Source organism: Panthera onca, chromosome A2 (assembly GCF_046562875.1).
Source record: "Panthera onca isolate mPanOnc1 chromosome A2, mPanOnc1 haplotype 2, whole genome shotgun sequence".
In the NCBI taxonomy this organism is placed as follows: domain Eukaryota; kingdom Metazoa; phylum Chordata; class Mammalia; order Carnivora; family Felidae; genus Panthera; species Panthera onca.
This window is the reverse complement of record NC_138340.1, coordinates 148,354,572-148,377,884: the sequence shown is the minus strand read 5'-3', so window position 1 is coordinate 148,377,884 and position 23,313 is coordinate 148,354,572. Positions and strand designations below refer to the sequence as shown.

General features: G+C 39.3%; 1 protein-coding gene and 1 long non-coding RNA gene across 4 annotated transcripts in view; both read left to right on the top strand.

The window, feature by feature from the left end:
• CHCHD3 (coiled-coil-helix-coiled-coil-helix domain containing 3) overlaps positions 1-23,313 on the top strand; it is a 280,744-nt gene that overhangs the window by 221,680 nt on the left and 35,751 nt on the right. For all 3 annotated transcript variants that reach the window (XM_060633180.3, XM_060633181.3, XM_060633179.3), the window contains one exon: positions 3,809-3,879. In XM_060633180.3, the coding sequence (XP_060489163.3) occupies positions 3,809-3,879 (71 nt within the window). The remainder of the gene's footprint in view (positions 1-3,808; positions 3,880-23,313) is intronic.
• On the top strand, positions 7,144-21,885 carry LOC132679545 (uncharacterized). Its single transcript, XR_013552658.2, has 2 exons — positions 7,144-8,834; positions 21,718-21,885. It is a non-coding gene; the product is annotated as an uncharacterized LOC132679545 (long non-coding RNA).

Here is a 23,313-nt window from a genome sequence, read left to right as displayed (position 1 = left end):
CGCAAGCGGGGGAGGGGCAGAGAGAGGGAGACACAGAATCTGAAGCAGCTCCAGGCTGTCAGTACAGAGCCCGACATGGGGTTCAAACTCACAAACCATGAAATTACGACCTGAGCCGAAGTGGGACGCTTAAAGGACTGAGCCACCCAGGGACCCCAATTAGGGTATTTCTACCACCTGTGAGTACCTGTTCAGAGTAGAAGCCTTGCAGGATAGGTAGGCAATTGTGAAGGTAGAATTTTGGGAGTAGTTTGGGGTCCAGTTTGGAGAAGGGCCGATTGCCACTATGATATTTGTCCCAGTGATGCATAATAACGTCAGTCTAATGAGAAAACATCGGACAAGTCCATATTGCCAGCCATTCTACAAAATATCCAACTGGTGTATTCCTCAGGAGTGTCAAGGGGTCTTAAGAGACAAGAGGATACTGAGAAGCTGTGACAATTAAATGCACAATGACCTTTGGAATTGGGTCCTGACATAGAAAAAGAACATTCATAGAAAAAGTGTAGCAAAATAAAGTCTGCAATTTAGTTAATACTAGTTACTAGTAATGTTGCATTGTTAACTTACTCGTTTTGATGATTGTGCTGGGATTATCTAAGACATTGACGTGAAAGGAAGGGGGGTGACAGTATATACAAACTTTCCACCATGTTTGCCCCTTTTCTGTAAGTCCATACTTATATCACAACAGAAATTGCTTTTATTTAGTAATTTGTGGACATTCGGCAATAGGTTAGCACTCAAGAAAATATACAAAATCTTGACTTAGCCAACCTGTTCAGCATGTATCCCTCTACCCCTGTTTTTATGTTCTGGCTATATTATTAAATTATTTGTTGTTAATTAGTTCCTTTGAGGAGGGGGAGAGTAACACAATTTTTGTATATGTTACAGGCATTTATAACCAGCATAACAATTAGCTGTGTACACCTCATTTTAAGAAACATAACAAGTCAGTGAGGTCCCACTGTGTTTCCTTTCTTGATGGTGTTCTGCCCCTAACCCCCCGGCTACCACCACCAAACTGCTGCTACTTGGGGACAATCCGTGGAATTTGCTATTTACTAATCCTATTTGATTATTTTGCATTTTTTCCAAACTTGACATAAATTACACTCTACAATATTCTATCTAGAACTTGCTTGGGTTTGCTCCACATGTATGTTTAATTCATTCTTTTTTCATCACTGTGTAGATTTCCACTGTGTGAATACCCCGTATTTATTCATTCTCCTGCTGGCAAGCTTATTGGCAAGCTTTTTGTTTTTGTTTTTTAATGGTTGTTTATTTTTAAAAATATTTTCTGCCACCAAAAGAGAAACTCTACTCTTTCTGTACTCCAGTAACACTATCCACAACTTTAACTCAATATTTATGACCTTTCATTTAACTCTTTCTTTTCTCTTATATCGGATGGAAAGCTTCTCAAGAAGTTTTCAGATCATCAAGATCTGTTTCCCCAAGTTGGACATTATTTGGATAATAAGTATCTAATTTGGTTGAATGAATAAGTATATACTTACATGAATTAAACGCTATCTGCATACAGATCTTGGGGCATATTTGTGTTTATTCCCTTAGTTGTTATATGGCATTGCCTCCTGGGGACTTTTCCTCATTATAAAGATTTACACAGTGTGGGAATCTGGCCACTGAGGTGGAAATACAGGACATAAATAAAGCCTAAAACTTTAACTTGGGAAGTTAAGAGCTAAGATTGCAGACAGCACAGGTACATGTCTTTTGTCTGTTTAACGTCTTAGGGAAACTTTGACAAAATCAGTAGTAATTTTACCTGTATTTGGCATTATAAAGCAGAGGGGAGCTTGCTAACTTATGTTATGGCAGAACTCACTTTTGTGCATCATTCTTGTTAGAAAGCTTAATATTTGCCTTTGATCATTTTGAATTTGTACCCAGAATTAGTTTTGCCCAAATTAGCTTTTTCCTCCAAAATTATTTTATTTGTATGTTGACTTGACTCGGCAAAAATAGGTGGCACAGCTCCTGTGCCAATCTCATTTGATTTCTGTAACTGCTTTGGCAGAGATAAGCAAGGCTACTTCATCCGTATTTTACAGGTGACAAAAGAAAGCCAAGGGGACTTTGAAGGACTTGCTCAAGGTCACAGAGCAGAACCAGAAACCAAATCTGTCAGCCTCGTCCTGAAACCAAATCTGTCAGCCTCGTCCTGGCTCTGTCTGGACATTACTGTTTCAATGTTTAAATTAATTGAAAGTATTAATCAAGATGTTTAGCTTTGCCAGCATTTTGAAACTTTAGTATCATAACGCCCCCTTGACAGTTTATTATAGTAGTATGGGGCGTTTCTCATCAGTGTTAGTGGCAGGTTAGTAACTGCCTTTTTACTGCCCTCTTTGTTAGAAGGGTTCACACAAAAAAAGCTTAAGCCAAACGTTGCAAAAGAGCATGTAGTGACCGGTGTGTATTTTAAAGGAAAGAAAAATCTTGTAAAATAAAACTGAAAGGGAGGTGTGATACGACATAAGGTTATAATATCTGAGAAGACAAAAGGCCTTTTGGTAGCTTGCGACCTACAGGTGAATTAAAACCTCTTGGCATATAGACCGATGAAGTTGGTCATTCGCAGTGTGATTTTAAAACATGCAGAAGCCCTGCATGAATATTGTCTTCATGTCAGAAATGCACCTTCGTGCTTGAAAATGATAAAAAATTACAATCGATCCTTACAACTGTTCTGTTCATCTTTATTGATCAGGTGCAAGAAAGATAAATCGCAGGCCAAATAAGATTATAGTAAATGTTAGCATCGTAGGGGACTCTGGGTTGATAGAGAGCCATTCATCATCTCAAATGGTGACCTGTCCATTGCTCCAGCCACCCCGAGTCTGCTGTCTAATCACATATCTATTGATTTTATCTACATCCAACAAACCTGGATGTGACTGTCATTGGGCAACCCAGATTGTTAAATGCAGAGGGGTCACTGGTGTGAAGAGGATTTCATTTTCATTTTCTCACCAACCAACAATGATTTATTAAAAAATAAACTACCCCAAGTCACGTATGTGTAACCTGAGTGATTAGGGATTGAAGGTGCACAATAGACCACTGTATCATGTAGTATTCTTTTGTCCTGGGACAGGTTTTGCAGGGTATTTCATTGAGTCTGAAGGCTCTTGGGGTCATTTAGGCCACCCCCTGAAGTAAGATAGGTTTCAACGTAGCCAGCCAGAATGGATAGTTTAAAATTGTTCTGCCTCAGGAAAGGCATTCCTTTCCTATTGCAGCTTGATTTATGTTGCTTATTGTGTTCATTTATGTAATACTGGAAACATTTTTTTTTTTTTTAGGGGGTAAAAAAATTACCTAAACCCATACCCTGTTCTTACTAATTAATTTGTTATAAATATTGATGCTCTTGTGGTCATGTGAAGGTAATAGAACACATTCTACTCTGTAAAGAATCCATCTTGAGGAGAAAAATACTGTATAAAAAGAAGTGAACCTTTAATATCCCAGGTAGAACATTGGAATAATAGGCAAATATGTGAAGAATTTTCTCACAAGGATCAAATAATGATGAATTATAACAATGAAGGTTTACTCTAATTACAACTTGTATACCAGCAGATGTGCTATTATTTAAATGGATACCTTTACGTGCACTTTTATAAGTATCTATGTCACTTATGCAAGAGATCTTTGTCCTACTGCTCGAATGGCTGAAAAAAAGATTTTATGTATTATTTTGTAACTGTAAGTCTTACATTTTGCCCTCTCGAGTAGTGAAAACTCTACTGTCAATCTCTGTCCACAGAGCTCAGAATTCTACAAAGTCACCACCGAACAATATCAGAAAGCAGCTGAAGAGGTGGAAGCAAAGTTCAAGTAAGTTTTTAACACATAATGTTACAGTATTTCCCGTCCTTGACAAGATCAAAGTACAACGTTCTTGCTTCTTGAATAGTGGATGGCTTGTTGTGGGCCCTCTGGAATACTTGGAAGTGTATTTGGGTATTTGGGTAGTGAGGTGCATCCATGTTCTCCAAATACAAGGAAAGGGCATTTGATGAAAGCTTGTTGCGACTCAGTTTCATGAAGTAAGGGGAAGTTGAAAGCAATGCTAATAGAGTTTTCACTTGGAATAATATTATATAAGATGGGATGCCCTTGATTATGAAGGTGATGTGAAATTGCTATCTCTGTTAATAGAATCATAGAGACCATTCAGTTTTATATAATAAAATGACAGGCATGTCCAAATTTGAGTAACCACTTTTCTCATGTTCAAGCTGTTTTCATTTCTTCCCATGTACCTTGAAAGCGTTTAAATCACAGACTTTACCTTGCCCTTGATTATGAAGGTGATGTTAAATTGCTGCCTCTGTTAATCCTTGGAATGTTTAAATGAATGTTCTAATTGATGGATCAAAGTGTCCGTGACCCGTAGCCCTGTACTTTCCCTTTGCTGCCAGTTCTCACATTAGGTAAGAAGACATCATTCAGAATTTTCCTGAGAGTATAAATAGTTTTATTGTGTAACCCCTGTTAGTAGCACATGTGCAAATTAGTGAAGCAAAAAAAGGTATTGTGACAGGTTTAGTTGAAAGATCGTATTGGGCTCTGACCTTCTTCCTGGTGCATGTTTATAAGCTTTTGATAAAATGATTAAACCCTAAGGTGTAACATTATTTATTACTTTCTGCTGTGGTACAATTTGTATGGTAAATGGATATTAGTGTGTTCTTTAATGTAATAAAAAAAAAATCTTTTTTTTTTTTTTTAAAGGTAGTTTGAGGTATATTTAGACAAACCTCTTTGTCTTTGTTAGTGAATTATCTTTTTAGGTCAGCAGGGAGAGACCTTCAAAGAATGGGCCACAAATCTCACTCTTAAAGGTTAATGTGCTTTCTTAAGTATTTAGATATAAAAATGGATCTGGACTTGATTTTAAAAGGTACTCTACATATGTATTTTTCAAGTTATGGTTTATCTTTTTCCCCTAACGATAACGTAACATTTGTTATCCTTTCTGTCTCTATGCCATGAGAATCTTTGACTTGGCACCCTGGGTATTCCTCTACTGTCAGAGGGTAGCTATTCAAATAAGTAAAATTTATGATAAATCAAAGGAGATCAATTCTGACTAGAATGATCTATGACGTTATCATAAGGAAAACAATTACTCAGTTGAGGCTTGAAGGGGAATATTGAACAGGTGGAAAGGAAAGGATTCAGAAGGAAAATCATGTTCTTGAGTTGGGTGACAAATCCCTTAAGATCAGTGGTTTGACTCAGAGGGACTCTCGTGCAAGATGAAGTTGGAAAAGTCAGTACGGTCCTTTGATAACTGCTGGGCTAAGAGGTTGGTCTTCATGTAGCAAGAAGTCTTTGGAAGGTCTTTGACCAGGTAAGCGCTTGATTTCCGTGCTCCTTTGGTAATACTAACCAGACAGTGGATGCGAGGCTTGACCAGGGGGTGAGGAACAAGAAGCAGTAGTAGGAAACGGGAGGACTATGTAAGTGAAAGAGAAAAGATAGGGGGTGTGCAAGCAAGTCACTGAAAGATTAGACCTGGACTAGTGAGTGACTGGTGTATTCGTTTGCTAGGGCTGCCGTAACAGAGAACTACAGACTGAGTGGTTCCACCGAAGTTGATTTCCTCACAGTCTGGAGGCTGCCAGTGTGAGATCGGGGTGCCCGCACGGTTGACCTGTCTTCCCTCTCCACATCCGTGTCTCAGTCTCCTTTTCTTATAAATCACATTGCATTAGGGCTCACCGTAATGATTTCAGTTTAATTTAATTACCTCTTTGAAAACCCTTTGTCCAAATACACTTTCTGATACCGGTCATTAGATCTTCAACATACGAATTTGGTTGGGGAGGGGTCCCTTCAGCCCGTGACACCTGGATTTAGGCACTAGGGAAAACCAGGAATAGAGGTTTAGCAGATTGGAAAACTGATGGAGGCTCGATTTTTATAGAGAGAGGTAAATCTGGTTTTAGATGAACAGAATCACTCTCCTAAAAGCCCTGTGCAGCTGCCATGTCATTCAGCCTGGACTAGCCTGCTGGCAAATGAGAGGCTGCGGGGAACACAAAAATAAATGTCTTGCTGACTTACTTTCTCCAAGACAACATGGAGCTGTAGGTTAGGCTTAGTGTTTTTGTTTTTGTTTTTTTTAAGTTTATTTATTTATTTTGAGAGAGACAGAAAGAGTACAACTGGGGGAGGGACAGAGAGAGAAGGAGAGAGAGGATCCCAAGCAAGCTCCACACACACTCAGCATGCAGAGTCTGACACGGGGCTTGAACCCATGAAACCATGAGATCACGACCTGAGCCAAATTAAGAGTTGTCACTCAACCGACTGAGCCACCTGGGAGCCCCTAGACTTAGTTTTAATCAGAGCCTCGGCAGCTTCGTTCTCTGTTACCTTTATAAGATATTATTCTTTATTAAATTCTACTCTCATTTGGCGTGGTAAAGAATTTGGCTTTTCCCAAAGAGAGGTCTGGCCTATATAGTCATCTTCTGGGAGAGGGAATTTGGAATCCTTTGGAATTTCCCAAGTGATGGAAGCGTTTCATTAGTCACGATGGGCCCTTTGGGCCATGTGTTGTCAAACCAATCTCTGGGGAAGTGGTGCTGGAGACTGAATTCAGCCACATGAGCGATCAGTCAAGCAAACCTATGCGATGAGGCCCCAGTGCAACTCTGGACACTGAAATTTGGGTGAGCTTCTCTGGTTGATTCTCTGTGCGTATTGTCACAGGTTGATGCCTGGGGAGTAGAGCATCCTGAGGAGAGTGGAAACTTTGCATTTAGAACTCTCCCAGAGTCCATCCTATGTATCTCTTCCTTTGGCTAACTCTCTGTGTCATTTCCCATGATAAGCCGTAACTGTGAGTTTAATAGCTTTCTGTGAGTTCTGTGAATATTTTTAGTGAATTATTAAGGCTGGAGCAGTTTTGGGAACCCCTTGAACTTGCAGATGATGCCAGAGTGGGGACAGTCTTGGAGACTCTGCCCTTGGACTTGGCAGTTTGGCCAACTCTGGTACAAACAAAACCCCAGGTTTTCACATACTGTGAAGGAATTTTAAGAGCTAGTTTCTCAGAGAGTGGCTTCCATTATATTAGTACCCCCCCCCCCAATACTACCTGCTAGATGGAGCTTCTTAGAAAGTTTGTATTTTGATTTGTGGTGAGTTTGTTAGCTTCATGCGTAGGAAGTGATAGTGCCTTGGCTATAAGAGATGCTTACCATCTTTGAAGGCACAGAAGTTACTCAGTGGAACTTTGTTTCTCCTTAGAGATCTGAGCATCTCAGGTAATCCTGGCAGCTTCAGTCTTTTGCAAGGCAGTATACCGTATCCTTTTCATTGCATGACATTGTTGATTTCAGCATTGTTGATCTCAACAGGCTCTGAAGAACTTTGGGGAGGATTTAGTTAATTTTATTTGACGCGAGTGTTCATTTGGGTGCATCTTGGTTACAGGAGATGGAAGCTTTTTAAAGTGCAATTTCAAGGGTGTTATTACTCACTTGATAGAGGGGCACACAAAATCATTAGAAAGTTGTTTTGTTTTGTTTTAATGTTTATTTATTTTTGAGAGACAGAGAAGGAGCAGGGGAGGAACAGAGATAGAGGGAGACACAGAATCCGAAGCAGGCTCCAGGCCCTGGGCTGTCAGCACAGAGCCCAACGCAGGGCTCGAACCTGCGAACCGTGAGATCATGACCTGAGCCGAAGTCAGTTGCTCAACCGACTGAGCCACCCGGGCGCCCCCACACAAAATCATTGTAAAGAGAAAGAAAGCTAAGAGCATTTGAGGTGGCACGTGATAAACACCAGTCACATCCATGCGTCCCGCCAGGATAGCTAATGGAATTATTTTAAGGATGCTTAAATATTAACTCACCCTTCAGTCTTTCAGTTTATAGTTTTGGCAGGAACCCATTGAAACACTTTAGATTTAATGGGATTTTTCCTCCTATTTTATTGCCGTGTCATTCATTCAGAGAGCTTCTGTGTGACATGCCCTCCGAGTCCTGAGTACATAGCTCTGAGGAGACAGGTAGGACCTTGCCAGTGTGGAACTCAGAGTCCACCAGAGAGAGCAGGAGGAAGACAGAACTTTACAATAAAGAGCATTTGAAAAACCCCAAATTAGTTCTACTGTAATGGAATAATTATGTCCCTAATAAGTTATTAAAAATACTGTTTACCATTTTTTTCAGCAAGAATCAATTTGGAGATTAAGAGTGTGGGCTGTTTATTTTCCTGCAAGAACTTTTCCCGACCACAATCGCTTTAAGATTTTATCTATAAAACCCAAATCACTTAGCAAACCCAGCAGTTTTTTTTTCTTTTTTTTTACGTCTAGCTTTTATTCAAAAGGTAACCGTTACTCACCCAGTCCAACTAAAAAGTCACTGTTAGCAGTTCCAGTCACCTTTTATCACCCTTTGTTAATATGTGTTAAACAGAGCCATTTATGGTGCTAATTCTTAGTTACGTGCTGCTAGTACCCTAGTACTGTGTCACATAGCTCAGCATACCGAGAATTACGTTCCATATTAATCCTTATTTTCCACCTGATAGGTCATTAATTAAACAAACTAATACATCACGTAATGTTACACTGACGGTGCTTTGCGTTGGTCTAGCACAAGGTAAATGCCCAGGGCGTATTTGATTTTATTAGTTTTCATTGTTAAATATATTGTGATGATATAATTTTATTATTATGTCCAGTTCAAGTTACGCAGCTGTGCACCACAGGAGAAGTTTCTGTATGCTTCCAGACAAAATCTACATGATGTTAAACAAAAAAGGTTACCGAAAGGGTTCTCATCCTCAGGAAGCCCCCAGCCCAGCGGGAGACCCGGTGACCTAGTGTGAAGCCCTGGGGACCTAGGGCGCCCTGAGGGGTGTGGCAGAGCAGTAGGGGAAGAGTGCTGCAGGGGCCCTGCTTCACGATCCCTGTCACAGTCAGACCTCTTTGGGGTTCAGTAGGGCCTGAATGCCACACCTGCAAAGCTGAACCATTGTTACCAGTGTATTTTGTACATATGAGGGTTTTTTTTTTTTTATGTTTCTTTATTTGAGAGAGAGAGAGAGAGAGAGAGAGAGAGAGAGCGCGCGCATGCCCAAGCAGGGGAGGGACAGATAGATAGAGGGAGAGAGAGTCTCAAGCAGGCTTCACACTGTTGGTGCAGAGCCGGACGCGGGGCTCCATCCCACAAACGGAGATCATGACCTGAGCTGAAATCAAGAGTCAGATGCTTAACCGACTGAGCCACCCAGGCGCTCCATGCGTGCGTTTGTTTGTTTGTTTGTTTTTTAAATCTAAAAGCTAATATCAAGCAAATGTAAAAGCACATATCAAAGAAATAGGAATATGTTGAAGGCAGTGGAAAACCTCGTGAAGACGTGCGCTATCAACCAAATGAAAAGCATTTTAAAGACGACTGATGTTTCTTTCCCATCCTGTCTTAGATAATGAAGTGGCCCGTTTCTACCTTCCAGAAAGGAGAAAATGTGTATGTGGGAAGTGACGTAGGTCTGTGGAAAACAGTTCTGGAATCCTTTTGTTAGAGGTGTAACTTTTCAGCGTGGCTTCTGTTTCTTTGAAAGATGAAGGAGTGTGATTCTGAGATTGGATGTGAGCACCACTAATACTCCTTTGTGTGCCTGACTTCAGAAGGGGTTTTCACTTTTATCCTTGAACGAAGTTGTTGAAGCCCGACTTATAAATTTAGGCTCGTGGAAGAAGCCTGGGCTATCCTTACAAAGTATTAAAAGATTAGTCACCCTGTGGAAGAAGTTGAGGTGATTTTAGAGTATCTGAGGAGTGCTGTGCAAAACTCCTCGAGATAAAATGGATTTTGTAAGTATTACCATATATTCAAAGTTTTCTTCAATGTAAAATCCTTTAACTTTAAACTGTTTTGCTTTTATTAGGTTTCACTTTGACTGATGTAGGGATGGAAAAGTTTTCCCTTCCTCTGGGTTCTTTGGCTGGTTGAATAATTAAATTTGTGTAAAACCAATTAACAGGAGAACACAACTCAAAGAGTAGCGACATGTATATGTGAAAGAGACCTGGAAAAACTGAGTAACTCTCCAAAATGGCCCAAAGCATCAACTTAAATACCGTCTGTCTTCAGCTAAAGACAAAAGATGTTAGAGGTACAGAATCAGTTACAGGAGCACAGTCAACAAGGGTGAGGTGGTTATGCAGACTTAAGTCATTGTCTTCTCCATTGAGAGAGGACTTTCTGCAGACTGAGTCATCTCCCCTCTTCCTGGTACAGCAAGGGAGACCTCCCCCCACCCATGGAGGTTTCCCTTATGCATGGGTACGTCTCTTGCGAGAGGGTAATTTCTCCTTGGTTTCCAGAGCTTCTCGTGCGTTGGCGTGTGTTTTTTCCGAATGATCAACCAAAACTAATCCTATGCCAGAGGGACATATTTTGGGGTGGCAAGTTCTGCGCCTCTATACTGGCAGTACTGTTCTGTTTCTCTTTTGGGTGTATGATTTTAATAGCTATACTGCAAATGAATTAGAGAAGCTGAGGATGACAGGCCAGTGGTATCAGCAGGTGTTTCTCGTGTTCTCTATAATTACACATGGGATCATGGACAGTTTTAAGCAACAGTGTTTAAAGATCCTGCTTAATTGGCCGTGAAATAATTAAATAAGGTTTTGACTGGCAAATTTATAATTCTGTTAGATGCGTAAGCCAGTGTGCCTGAACGTCAACTTGACTTCAACTTGGAAATACTAGATTAATAGAACTAATTGTACCGCAGGTACAAAGTTTGCTCTGATTAATAGTCTCAAAACTCGTCTAGAAGTTTAGCCAAGTAAATTTATGTTACTTACCTTTTGCTTTTAATTAAAACTTATTTCAGAAAGTTTGAGCTGTTTACTTTCGCTGTGCTGCTCTTTGTGGTTTCTCCAAAGTTGAGCTCCAGTAATTTTTCAGTGACTCCAGCTGCCTTATTGAATAACTTGCCTTATCAAAAAGCTTAAAATTATATACTGTTGGACATGTATTTGTATCTGCAGCTGACAGGTCCCCTGCACATCGTCTCTAACACTTACTGATGTCTACTTATAACGTACTTTAGTGCTGCGTGAATGGCTCTGATAGACCAAATGTACATGATAAATGTTTTATCTCTGATTCTCATTGATCAATTTCTAAATGATCAAATGGTTTATCTCAGTGAGACACTAATTCACATTGATCAAATTCTAAATGACCAAGTTGACTTGGTTTCTGCTGAACACAAATTGTATTAAAACAACATTACTTGAACATGCTGTCTTTTCTAATGCAGGAGTTATGTTACCAGAAGTTACATTATAACTAGAGTTATTGTATTATAAAGATGTCTCCTTCATAATGAAAAGTTTACACAAGAAGAAAAGAATGCGATATTGCAGGAAGAACAGGGCTTTGAGCAAGGATTTGGGCTTTTACTAACTAATTAAATTCTGCATTTGTATTGGGCCCTCCTTTCCCTTTTTTTAATTTGAAAGGCTGTGAGCAGGAAATATAGCAGCTGCAGTGGTGACATTTTATTCCCTAAGGACCTTGAAGCCAAGTAACATCTTGATTATTCAGTAAGAGACTTAGTAATTGAAGAGGCAAAATTCTAGATAAAATAAATATACCTGTACCCTTTGTGTATAAACTTGGTTACAATAGCCTATTTAGAAGTTTAGGGTTATTTGTTGTTTTTTAAAAAAACATCGGCTCACTTTTGTCAACTTGCACAGTATTTCACGTACCGTCTAGAGTTTGTCGATGTGTTACTGGTAGAGGATTTCAATTCGGAATTTGAAAAACAATGTTTATGAGCTTAAGAATATACTTTGTATATGAAGCTAATGGCAAGTACACATTTGGCTGAAACATGGGCTTGGTTTTTTCCAACAACCAGTTCCTCAGGCAGGTTATTTATTACATCTTTGGCTTGTCTCTTGCATCTGTAAAATGGAAACTATAACCACCACTCTCTCGAGGGTATCCAAGCTGAGAAGGTTTAAAAGTTAAAAAAGAAGGAAAAGAATGTTGTCATTGAGCCTCATCTAAAGAGGGTTGTAAGTAGTTGTTGTATTCAGTTCTGAGACACTGGCTGCCATTTGAATTATCTTCTAGATGGTGCGGCTCCCCTTCTGTCCTTCATCAGGGGGTACGTACAAAGTAGTTTGCCACCTCTCCGGCTAGGAGTCTGTCTCCCTTTCCACCCCACCCCCCCCCCCCCCCCAAATCCCAACTGTGTCCAACCACAAATTAGTTCCAATTAAAGTGAGGTCTGCTTGGGAACACACCAGTTTTTGACAAACATTTCATGTCATAGGCATTTAGGATTGGTTAGATTTGCAAAGAAACCTTAGGTGATTAATGCTTTTTAAAATTCCTTTAAGATTGAGGCACTTCTAATCAGATCTAAGTTATTTAGTTTCCTTTTGTTCCTTGGTTTGGATCTCTGTAGTTAGTCTCTGCACTGTTTTTTACGGGAACAGAAATAACTGGTAAGAAACATTAACACTACTTGGGGGTTAGGTTTTTAATCTGCATTTTTTCCCTCTGCTTCCTAAACTGTCCCTCACAGCATTCCACTCAGTCCAGGGTGTCTGTATTTGAAAGGGGCAGGGCAGAGTGGCCAAGGCGATTGGGACGTAGGGCAGGTGCAGGGATGTAAACCATAGACAGGATTGTCTGTTTCACAAAAAAGAACCCAGACTGCGGCCGTCACTTGAGCATCTGCAGTTGGTCACAAGGTCACGAGAGGGTCATTGCAGCAACTTCCTCATCGTCAATGTAGGATGTGCAGGAGCCTCAAGTGGTGACAGAAGCCACCAAAGGTCCAGTCACATTCGCCACACCCTATCCATGACCTGGAACTCTCTTCTGGGTCCCAGCTGTGGCAATCACGGTTGGTTTGGGTTGCTCTGAGCATCTTCTTTACTTTAATGGAACCTGTTTGTGCATTAAATGTAAATGATCCTAACCAGTCTCGCTGTAGCCCTTAGGTTTGTGGCCATAAGCTCCTGAATCCATGATTTGTTCCACGCGAGATAACAAACGGTTTCCGTTTTCCCCTACAAGAACATTAGCATTGAGCTTTCTTCCTTAATCAATACAATCCATTTAGAATCTAGCATACCCTACATGGTTATATGAAATATTAATTGCACACTCAGATAAATGAAGATTCTGCCAAAATGATAGCTTGTTTCTTTCCTTGTATTGTAATATTTAAATGAGAACATTTTGAGTTCTAGAGTGCATGGTATTTTGGAATGTGTTCCTTGATCCTTGCTTTTTTGGGTAATTAGACAACCATACAGCTTACAGCTCCCAAAAGATATTTCTAACTGGGACTTGGAAGTTTGTTCCTCTTGTTGATTCTGACTAGAGGTCCTTTATGTTTTAAAGGATCCAGTAGAAAATAATTTTTGATTTTCCTTTGATGTTTTCAAAGTAAGAAAAAGTTATTTTGCTTTTTGAGTGCCACTCAGCTCCAGGTAGAAAGGAGAGAAGCTTGTAGGAGGGCCAATTAGAGTTAATTATTGTCTTACTGACCTGCCATGTTTTAAAATGTCCGGGAAAGTTCTAGGATGTAGGTTTTCAATTCTCTCCTTTTGTCAAGGTTGCAGAGTTAACCATCTTATGTCTTGAGCATGGTTAAAAATTACATCAAAGCCGTTATCTACACATAAAAATGATAGCTCTCGGGACAATCTTTAAGAAGTTGTGTAGGTTCAGCCATATTGTGAGATCCAATTATGTTTTATCATCTCATAGTTTGGGAAGTCTGTTCCAAATACTGTCAGGCCTCCCTGCCTTCAACCAGATAATTATAGATGTCTGTGGTTGCCCTTTCACCATGCCTGGGGTTCAAACCCTGGTAGTAAAATCGAAACCAGAACTTCTAGGATAATTCTACTTAGGCATACATTTCTATAGGTCTTTTGAAATGATAATTTTTAGTGAGATGTCTCATGGTTTCAGTCTATCAAGGATTCTCATTGCTGCCTCTTTTGATTTTTCTTAAGACATAAGCATACAAAATACAAAAGTTGATAATTTGGACCTTATCATGATTTAAAAGTTCTGTTCATCTTAAGACACCATTAAGAAAAAAAAAATTTTTTAATAGGCAAAAGATTTGAACAGACACTTCAAAGGAAGGTATAAGGATGGCCATTAGCACGTGAAAGGTGCTAATAACATCGTTAGTCATCGGACCGTGTGAGTTATAACATTGGAATGCTGCAAACCAAAAGGACTGATAATATTGTTTGTAAGGATGTGGAGAAACCAAAACTTTTATCCTTTGCTGGTGGAGGTATAAAATGGCAGCCACTTTTGAAAAAGTTTGGCAGTTTCTTATAAATTTAAATATACACTTGCTCTATGACCCTGCAATTCCAGTCCTAGGTATTTACCCAGGAGGAAAGAAAATATACATCCACGAAAAGATTTGTGCACATATGTTCGTATCAGGCTTATTCATAGTAGTCAAAAACTAGTAACAACCGAAATGGTCCTCTGTGAGAGAATGGATAAACAAACTGTGGTATATTGATACAGTAGAATAGAATACTATCAGCAGTTAAAAAAAAAAATAACAAAAACAGAAAGGCAAACTGTTGATACATGGACTAACATGGGTGAATCTGAGAAACATGTTAGGCAAAACAGAAGCCAGGAGCCAGGAACAATGATGTGTCCTTTTGTGTGATTCCATATATATGAAATTCAAAAATAGGAAGAATTAGTCTATATTGACTGAAATCACACTGGTTGATGGGGGTAGAAGGGTATTTGCTTGGAAAGGGACACAAACTTTCCAAACCGCCGGGAGTATTCTTTTCTGGGTAATGGTTATACAGATACATATGATTTTTACTACAATATGAACACTTAAGATCAGTGCAGTTTTTTTGTAATGGTAATTATACTTAAAGCACCCTAAAGTCATTGTTAATTAATTTTAATGAGGGGAAAAATTGCCCCAAATATTAGGAGTGCCCAACTTCTAACTGTAATTTGCCCTAGGTAAAATAAGTTAGTTTCTTGAATTTAGTCAGCCTTAAGAAACTTATGATTTCCAATTGTGTCCATAATCATATTTTTTTTCACTAGAATTAGAGTCCCTTATCTCAGTCAGGACCGTTCATTCAGTATGTTTCAATGCTGTAGAAATAGGAGTAAACCGTGCTTTGCTTTCTTTATTTACTTTCTTATCAATTAGTCTTCTCCCCATTATTAAATTACATTTGCCTATTATACTTTCTTCCTCATTAGCTAAGAGTCTTGTTTGTAGATAGACCTGGTTACATTTTGAAAGTTATTTTTGATAAAGGGATTTTGAAGGCGCTATTTATAAATGAAACATTTATACAGTAACACTGGTACTTGGTAATATAATAACCCGAGGCAGCAAGTTGTTCATACTATGTATTGCATCCTGGCAAAATGCTTCAGAACTTGTAAAAGCCTGCATCTTGGCCCTTTTCTACATGTTGAAACGGAAGCACACATGTTCCCATGTTCAAGTGTCGCCAAGCATCCCCAACTTGCTCACATGGCTGCCTTAAGCTGTTTTATGTGCTTTCTCATTCAGTGGCCAACAGTTAAATTGCCGTGTTCCTTTTGTGAGCTTATACATCTAAATGCTGGTAATCAACTGCGTCCCTTGAAAATTGATAGATGCGCTCATTAAGGGGCGTTTTTGCTCTTGGCTCCTCTCAAAAGTCACCTCAGCTACTGTTTCTGGATGAAGCTGGCAAGAAATACTGTGCAAGTGATACATCTGGCTTTGTACTCCTTTGTGAGGGCTCAAACCTCCGTTTTCAGTATGTTAAACATGCTTTGTAGGGATCTTAAGTATAAAGAAGTCAGCTATTTGCCAATTACAGTATTAACACAACAAAGACTAAGGGCTGCTGTTGTGTGGTGGGATTTTATTTTTTTTGATTTGCTGCCATTTGCTCTTCGTTTTGTTCTCTTATGCTTCTGGGATTACACACGTACCTGTTTGTGAGACATCCACATCCCTGGAGACTCTGAAGTCCACCAGCCTGCCACTGGAAGAGAACTCAACAAAGCTGCCTGTGTGAGAGGCACATTCAGCGTGGTTTATGATTGGGATTTTGAAGGTAGCATACACCTGTTTCTGCCTTCAGGATGAAAAATGAATTGCCAATTACTGTAGACATGTTCAGACATGACACTTCATATGGCAGAAGCTTGCTCAGCCTGCTTTATGCTGGGCCCCCAACTAGGAACCATCAGTTCTGAAAAAGGGGTGTGTTGGCAAGGAGCAGAAGAGAGAAGGGCCTCGATCCTTGATCCTTTCCTATTTTGTGTGCTCGTGCAAGCTGTGGGAAGGAGGTCAGTGCCTCTCACCTTTGTTTCCCCAGCAGAGCTCTTGAGCAAGATGAAGCGCTCAAAGCCCGGTGCCAGCGCATCATCACAGTCTCATTACTTTGCAAGCTGCACGCCCAGATGCTGCTGTTTTCTGCACCAGCCTTCACTGCTACACATTCATAACACCTCCATCACAGCTCATTTGGTGCTACTCACAATTAACTGGCTCTTTTCACGATAGTGTTTCTCTGATACAAAAGATGCTAATGTAAAGAAGAAAATGACATCGTCGGGTGTAGAATCCATCTTTCAGACATCCTTCGTTAGTTGAGGGGAAGCAGGAATCAAGTGTTTTGTCACTACTTAAATAATATGTGGTTTTGGTTTGGTTAGTTGAGTGTTGGTTTGGGCGTATTTTTGAGGTCTTTGAAGTTGAGATAGTGGATTTCGCTGGCAGACCAATTTCATTGATGCCCCTGTCCTGGAGGTCCTTTCAATTGGTGGATTCTGCCATCCTCATTTATTGGGATTCTTTCCCCAGTGAAGAGCTCAGGGACGTCTATTTATTTTGAAAGATTATTAATATGACATTTTTGCTTTAGAGAATTTAAATCATCATTAAAGTCAACAGATCCATCCATCAAAGGTCTTTGATGCTCCTCCAAACGCTGTTGGCACCGGAAATGCAGAAACGTAACTTTGAGTCCCTGTCCTCAGGGGTCTTGCACTTGTTGAGATCATTAGCTCTGCTACAGAGATGTCAAAACCTCATACAGAAACTATAACATTTGTTCAAGAAAAACTGTTGAGTATCTCATATCTCATACACTCCTGGTGGTTTTTATAAACGGGGCATATAGATATGAAGAGGTTATGATCCTTGACTTCAAAACACTTGTAGAATACATGGGGGAGGCAGATTAATACACAAGTGACTAAAGTGGGGTAAATGCTGATAGAAAGGTACAGGAAAAATGCTATAGGAGTAAGGAAGGGAATCTGGGTTGCAGGAAGAGGTGACTGGTGTAGGCTGGGTCTTTCCACTTTGAGATATTCAGAAGGTAGGAAAAGGGGGAATAGCTTTCCACGAAGAGGGAATCGGATGCTGGAAATGGTTGTGATGAATGTGGAGGGAGATGTGATGGAATATGAAGCTATAAAGGAAATTAGAGTCAGACTTTACGCACCATGTTGTCAAAAGCAGAGTGAGGAAGATGTGAGGATTCAGCCAAGAATCCTACCTACTTGAAAATATTTTTTAAAGTGTAGTTATTTATTTTGAGAAGGAGATTGAAAGAGCACGAGCAGGGGTTGCAGGGGGTGGGCAGAGAGAGAGAGAGAGAGAGAGAGAGAGAGAGAGAATGAATATCCCAAGCAGGCTCCATGCTGTCAGAGAGCCTGATTTGGCACTCGATCCCATGAACCGTAAGATCATGACTGAGCCGAAATCAAGAGTCCAGACACTCAACCAACTGAGCTACCCAGGTGCCCCCAAAATATATATATATAATATCTCCTATACCTCGTGCCCATAATTCTCACCATGGGATTATGCCTTCTGAGTTGGTCATTATTCTTACACATCTTCTATCAAATATACAAGGGTAATGTTTGGTGCATATGTGTGTGTGTGTGTGCTTCTTATAATCACAAGTTATTATATACTATTGGTTACTATTATTTTAACATTATTAATATCCATTCAAAAATAAGCACATATTAATTCATTAACTGTCTCTTTGCAAAGTTCAGGGCTTTAAGAGACTGGCCACAGGAAAGAGCAGTTTTGATTGAAAAGAAACAAAGGGAAGAGAGAGTTCAAGAAACGTTTGGTTCATAGGATGCTGTGTGGGGAAATCCTAGGGCATTTTAGCAGAGAAGGAACCTTTTCAGATAAAGGAACACCAAAAGCCAGTATGCCAGTTCCTTATTTAGCACTGTCCCTGCAGACCAAGTTATGGGATCATCTTTTAACTAAAATGGTATAATGGTGAACTTTTAAAAATATTCCTAGGCGTGATCTCTTTGAATAGTATACTAAGAATTCACATGATACCAGATTCTGCATTTTGCAAAGAGTGTGTTAAAGGCAAATTTTATGTGGTTTATTCAGATACGGTCTGTCTGGGTATGTGGTTTTTGATTGATGTCTAACGGTGATTGCATGGACCCAGACATATAAAATTAGCTCCTATGTTGCCATAAGATCCTAGTATTATTATTAAATAAATAAGAACTCTTTTTCCTTCCCGTTGCATTTTGTAATCAACCTTTGCCTCTTGATATCCATCCTAGAGGCTTAGTGTGAAAAGAATATGAAATTAATAAATGCTATTGGATTTTTAAAAATTATCAAGGTAGTACTTTTTTTTTTATAACAAGGCAATGTAATTTTTTTCTTCATTTTTCTTCCAGGTTAACCCCTTAAAAGTAAATCCTGTGACATTGTAGTTTGATAGTAATCCTTCCACATTTATGTCTACCCATAGAAACAATAAATATAGATGTTCGTTTTATTTTTCACACACACACACACACACACACACACACACACACACAAAACCACATGAGATTGTGCCATATGTATTTTCTTTGACTTTAATTTATTATGGATATATCCTCCTTGGTCAACACCTGTAATTCCAACTCATTCTTTTAATATTATTCTATGCCATTGACCCATCAGAATTCATGGAGCCCATCCCCTACAGACAGGCACTCAGTTTTGTTTCAGATTATTTATTGTTTTTTTGTTTTTTTTTTGAGTAGTGTAAAAACCAAAACAAAACTACCTCAGTGAAACAAATTTGTACATAAATCTTTTGGAATTGGTACTTTTGTTCCTATAACATGGGTGCAGTTTGAACCCTGACAGTCCTTACTACGTGGCATTGGGCTGCTCTTTGCTGATGTAGGAAATGTATATCCTGTAATAACCCATGGGGTTTGTAATAAGGGGTGATGAATAACGTAGGTAAAATTCTGGGCATATAGTAGACACTCAGCCCTATACAGGATCAATTTCTGTACAGATCTAGTGGGGTTAGAGTTGGCAGAGCCTAGGTTACTTAACTTTAGAGGTTTTATTACAATGTGAATCTAAATCTGGCCTCCCAAGTGTGTGTGTCTCTCTCTCCTTTAAGAAAAGCAAAACCCATTTTGTGAAAATTTTCAGCTTTTTTGACTTGTGTAATTTAAAAATACTACATTTTGGCACAACCTTTAGAGTTTTTGCTGCTGGTTTATAATTCCCTAGAGGTGAATTGAAAAGATTAGTGGTAGAACTTTTTCCATTAACTCTGGGAAAAACTACAGAGCAAAAAATTGTCCTTTGGCAGAAATGTCAATCCATACCTCTTTTGGAGCATTTGGAGACTGAAGCACTGAGAAGCTGATTTAATAGGAGAATTGAAAACCAAAATGTATACACATGTTCACCTTTCCTAACTGATGACAAGACAAATGAAAAATACACTCTCGGAACTTGGTGATGCAAAGAAAATAGGATCCTTGCTCCAGAGAGTGCATTAAGGCCAGATCTTTAAAAGATCCCAGTGCTAGGCTTTTGGCCATGTTCTTCAAAAAGCTGATCTGTTCTTATTAATGATACATCTATTTGTACCTCATGCCATAAAATTCCCCTTTTGTATGATGCAGTTTCTAGAGAGTAGATTTAAGAAAAAGAGAATGTTTAATATGCTACAGGTTTTGCTATAGCAACTACCAAGAAAATAGGCTCATTTTCTCTTGTTTGTGGGTCTTGGTCTCCCTGGGTTTTTTCCCCCCACTTAGGACGTCTCGTAATTGTTACATTCCATAATGTCACTATAGCTATAATGGAATAGTAAATATCCATGTCAGCAGAAATTTTACTGGGTATAATCTTTATCCTTCACATTTTGCAGTTGAGTTGTTTTAGCAAGTTACCTCTCCTCCTCCCCCACCTCCAGGTATGTCTTCTGTATCTACGGAAGGTGATAATCACAGAGATGCTAAATAGGAATTAACTGAAGGCCATTCTTGTTTTTGGCATACCCCATGATGGCTATCAATAGTTAGCAAATTGGGATGGTCATCAATAGTTCAGGTTTCTGTTGAGTGAACTCCGTGTGTTTTTAAGTTGATGTCCATCATATAATTCAGTGTATGGTTTCTTCGGAGATAATCCCTGGACATATAAAATTGCAATTGAGAATGTACCATGCCTCTAAAAACATGTTTAAAGACACATGTTTTCTGTCAAATCATTAACTAACAGCAACACTGCTCAAAATAATAATTGTATTTTAACATCCCAGGTTGTACACATAATTTAGTTAGGGACGCACATGGGAGGTTGTGCTTGGATAAATGCAGCTATTGTTTATAGTATAGTTTTCATATAATAACTTGTTTTGCCTTTAGAATATTAATATTACCTTGAGATTGTGGGCAATTATAGGTTGGTAGTCTATAATGCATTAACGAAATTCTTCCTGAAGTTTCTTCTGAAGTCATTTGCTTGGCATTTGGACTATAATTTTTCCAGAAATAAAAATGATACCTGTGATTATGTTAGTCCTCAAAAACCTATTTAACCCCTGTATGTTTGCAGTTAAGAATAAGAGACTGGAGATTAGGGGTTGTGGGAAGGAAAAGAAGCAAAAAGAAAAAAAAATTGTGTGTGTGTGTGCGTGTGTGTGTTTAAATTACATTCTGGATTTTAGTGGTGCCTTGATGGCTCAGTTAGGCTCAGATCATGGCTCTGTGCTGGTAGTACAGAGCCTGCTTGGGATTCTCTCTCTCTTCTGTCTGCCCCTACCCTGCTCATGTGCTCTGTTTCTCTCTCTCCCAAATTAAATAAATAAACTTAAAAAAAATAAACTACATTCTGGATTTTAAAAGCTAAGCCAATCATGAGTATAACCTTGTTTCTGTGAAAAAATGTAGATCCACATAGTGATGTGGGAACACGGAAACCTTGGAAAGAACAGCTTTCTCCCAGGCCCTTTAGTAGCTTTCGCACTTCTGGGGACCAGTGAGTGGGATTGTTTTCAAATGAAATCCTGGGTGGAATCATCAGACTTACAAATGATAAAGGGTATTTTTAAAAATATAAATGTAGTTTATAAGCTTATTTACAATCTTTGCTTATTATCAGGAAGACAGAGACACTTGTTTTCATGAACACAACATTTGAAAATAGGGGCTAAGGGTGGTGGCCTCAGTCTCCTGTCATCCTCAGCACCCAAATTTTATTTGGTTGCACAGTGTTGTGATGATTTTGGTTTGCAGTGATAAGTAGCGGCAACTGATAATGGTTGTTCTTTTTTTTTAACAGCTTGCCCTGCAATCTCCAGATACTCATCCATCAGTCTGATCCATATGATTAAAAGTGAAATAAGTTTCTGCTTTAAAGCTGAATAATTGACAGTATCTAATAAATCATTATACAGAAGTTGGGACAAACACCCAAAACTTACAATATTAAAGCACAGTATAAAAATAACTTTTGACATGACCTCAACCTCATCTTTTGCCGCGGTCTGTCATGGACCTCGGAGTTCTTCCTTAAAGAGAGAACACGCCTCACACCTTCCTGCTTCTGCAGGCGTGCTCACACTGCCCTCATAGCACAGCACACCTTCACCATCTGCTCCTGGTAAACTCCATTGTCAAGACCTGTCTTATATGTTAGTGTCTCTGAAGTCCTTCCTTGACACTTCCTCCCCCCATCCCCCCCTTCCCAAAAGAGAACACAATTAATTGCTCCCTCTGTGTTTGTACAACTCAAGCCCTTGTTACATTGCAGTCTGTATCGCGGTTGCCTGTGCCCGTCTCCCCCTTAAGGCATGAGCTGTGTCTTAGCCACCTTTATAGCCATAGCACTCTTAACAGGTGTCCAATTAATATCGATATCGTTATTTACTAAATTGATTTTAAAGTCTTATAAAACTTTTTCCTGCTTTTAGCTTCTACTCACAGGATGTTTTTACTTGAGAAGGGACTTTGAATTTTCATTAAAGGAAACCCTTGTGGGGGCGCCTGGGTGGCTTGGTAGGTTAAGTGTCCGACTCTTGATTTTGGCTCAAGTCATGATCTCATGGTTCGTGGGTTTGAGCTCCACGTCAGGCTCTGCACTGACAACCCGGAGCCTGCTTGGAATTCTCTTTTTCTCGCTCTCTCTCTGCCTCTCCCCTACTCGTGCGCGCTCTTCTCTCTCTCTCTCTCTCTCTCTCTCTCACAAACAAACAAACTTTAAAGGAAACCCTGGTGTAAAAAGCTAAGTAAGAATTACAGACTCTTGGGAGTTTGAAGGTTCATACCAAGGTTGTATAATCTAGTTACAGTGTGTGAATCTCATTTCCCAGTGGAAATGAAAGCTTCTTGAGGGCAGGAATTGTATTTTATTCTGCTTATAGATCTCCCCCAGCACCTAGCACTTATACTGTACTTAGTAAATAACATGCTGAAATAAGTTCCTTCAGCAAATTAGAGGACTGTGGCTATGTGACATCTCTCTGTCTAGCCTAATGGTTTGAGTTCTCTGGTTGTTGGTGTTCTTTATTACAGGCTGTTAATATAGGGCTGATTTTTGTGGGACACTAGCTAATTGTCACAATTCATCTCCAAAACGTGCCGGAGAGAAGATGAGCTTTCCTCTTGACAGTATCAGTAAGGTAGTTAAGATTATAGCCAAATCCAAAATACAGTGGAGTGTTATTTGTTACTTTAAGGTTTGTCCTTAATTGGGAATTCCTTCAGTTTCAATTTCTGTACAGTATGAATTTTTGTTAAAGAAGATATTTGAAAACTTCCTGACCTTTGCTATTTTTCAGGACTATTTTTCACCTCTGTGAATGTAGATAGATTTATATATTTTCTGTAACTAAAGTGTGCCTTATTAACATTTTCTGCTTGAACTTGGAAACATGAC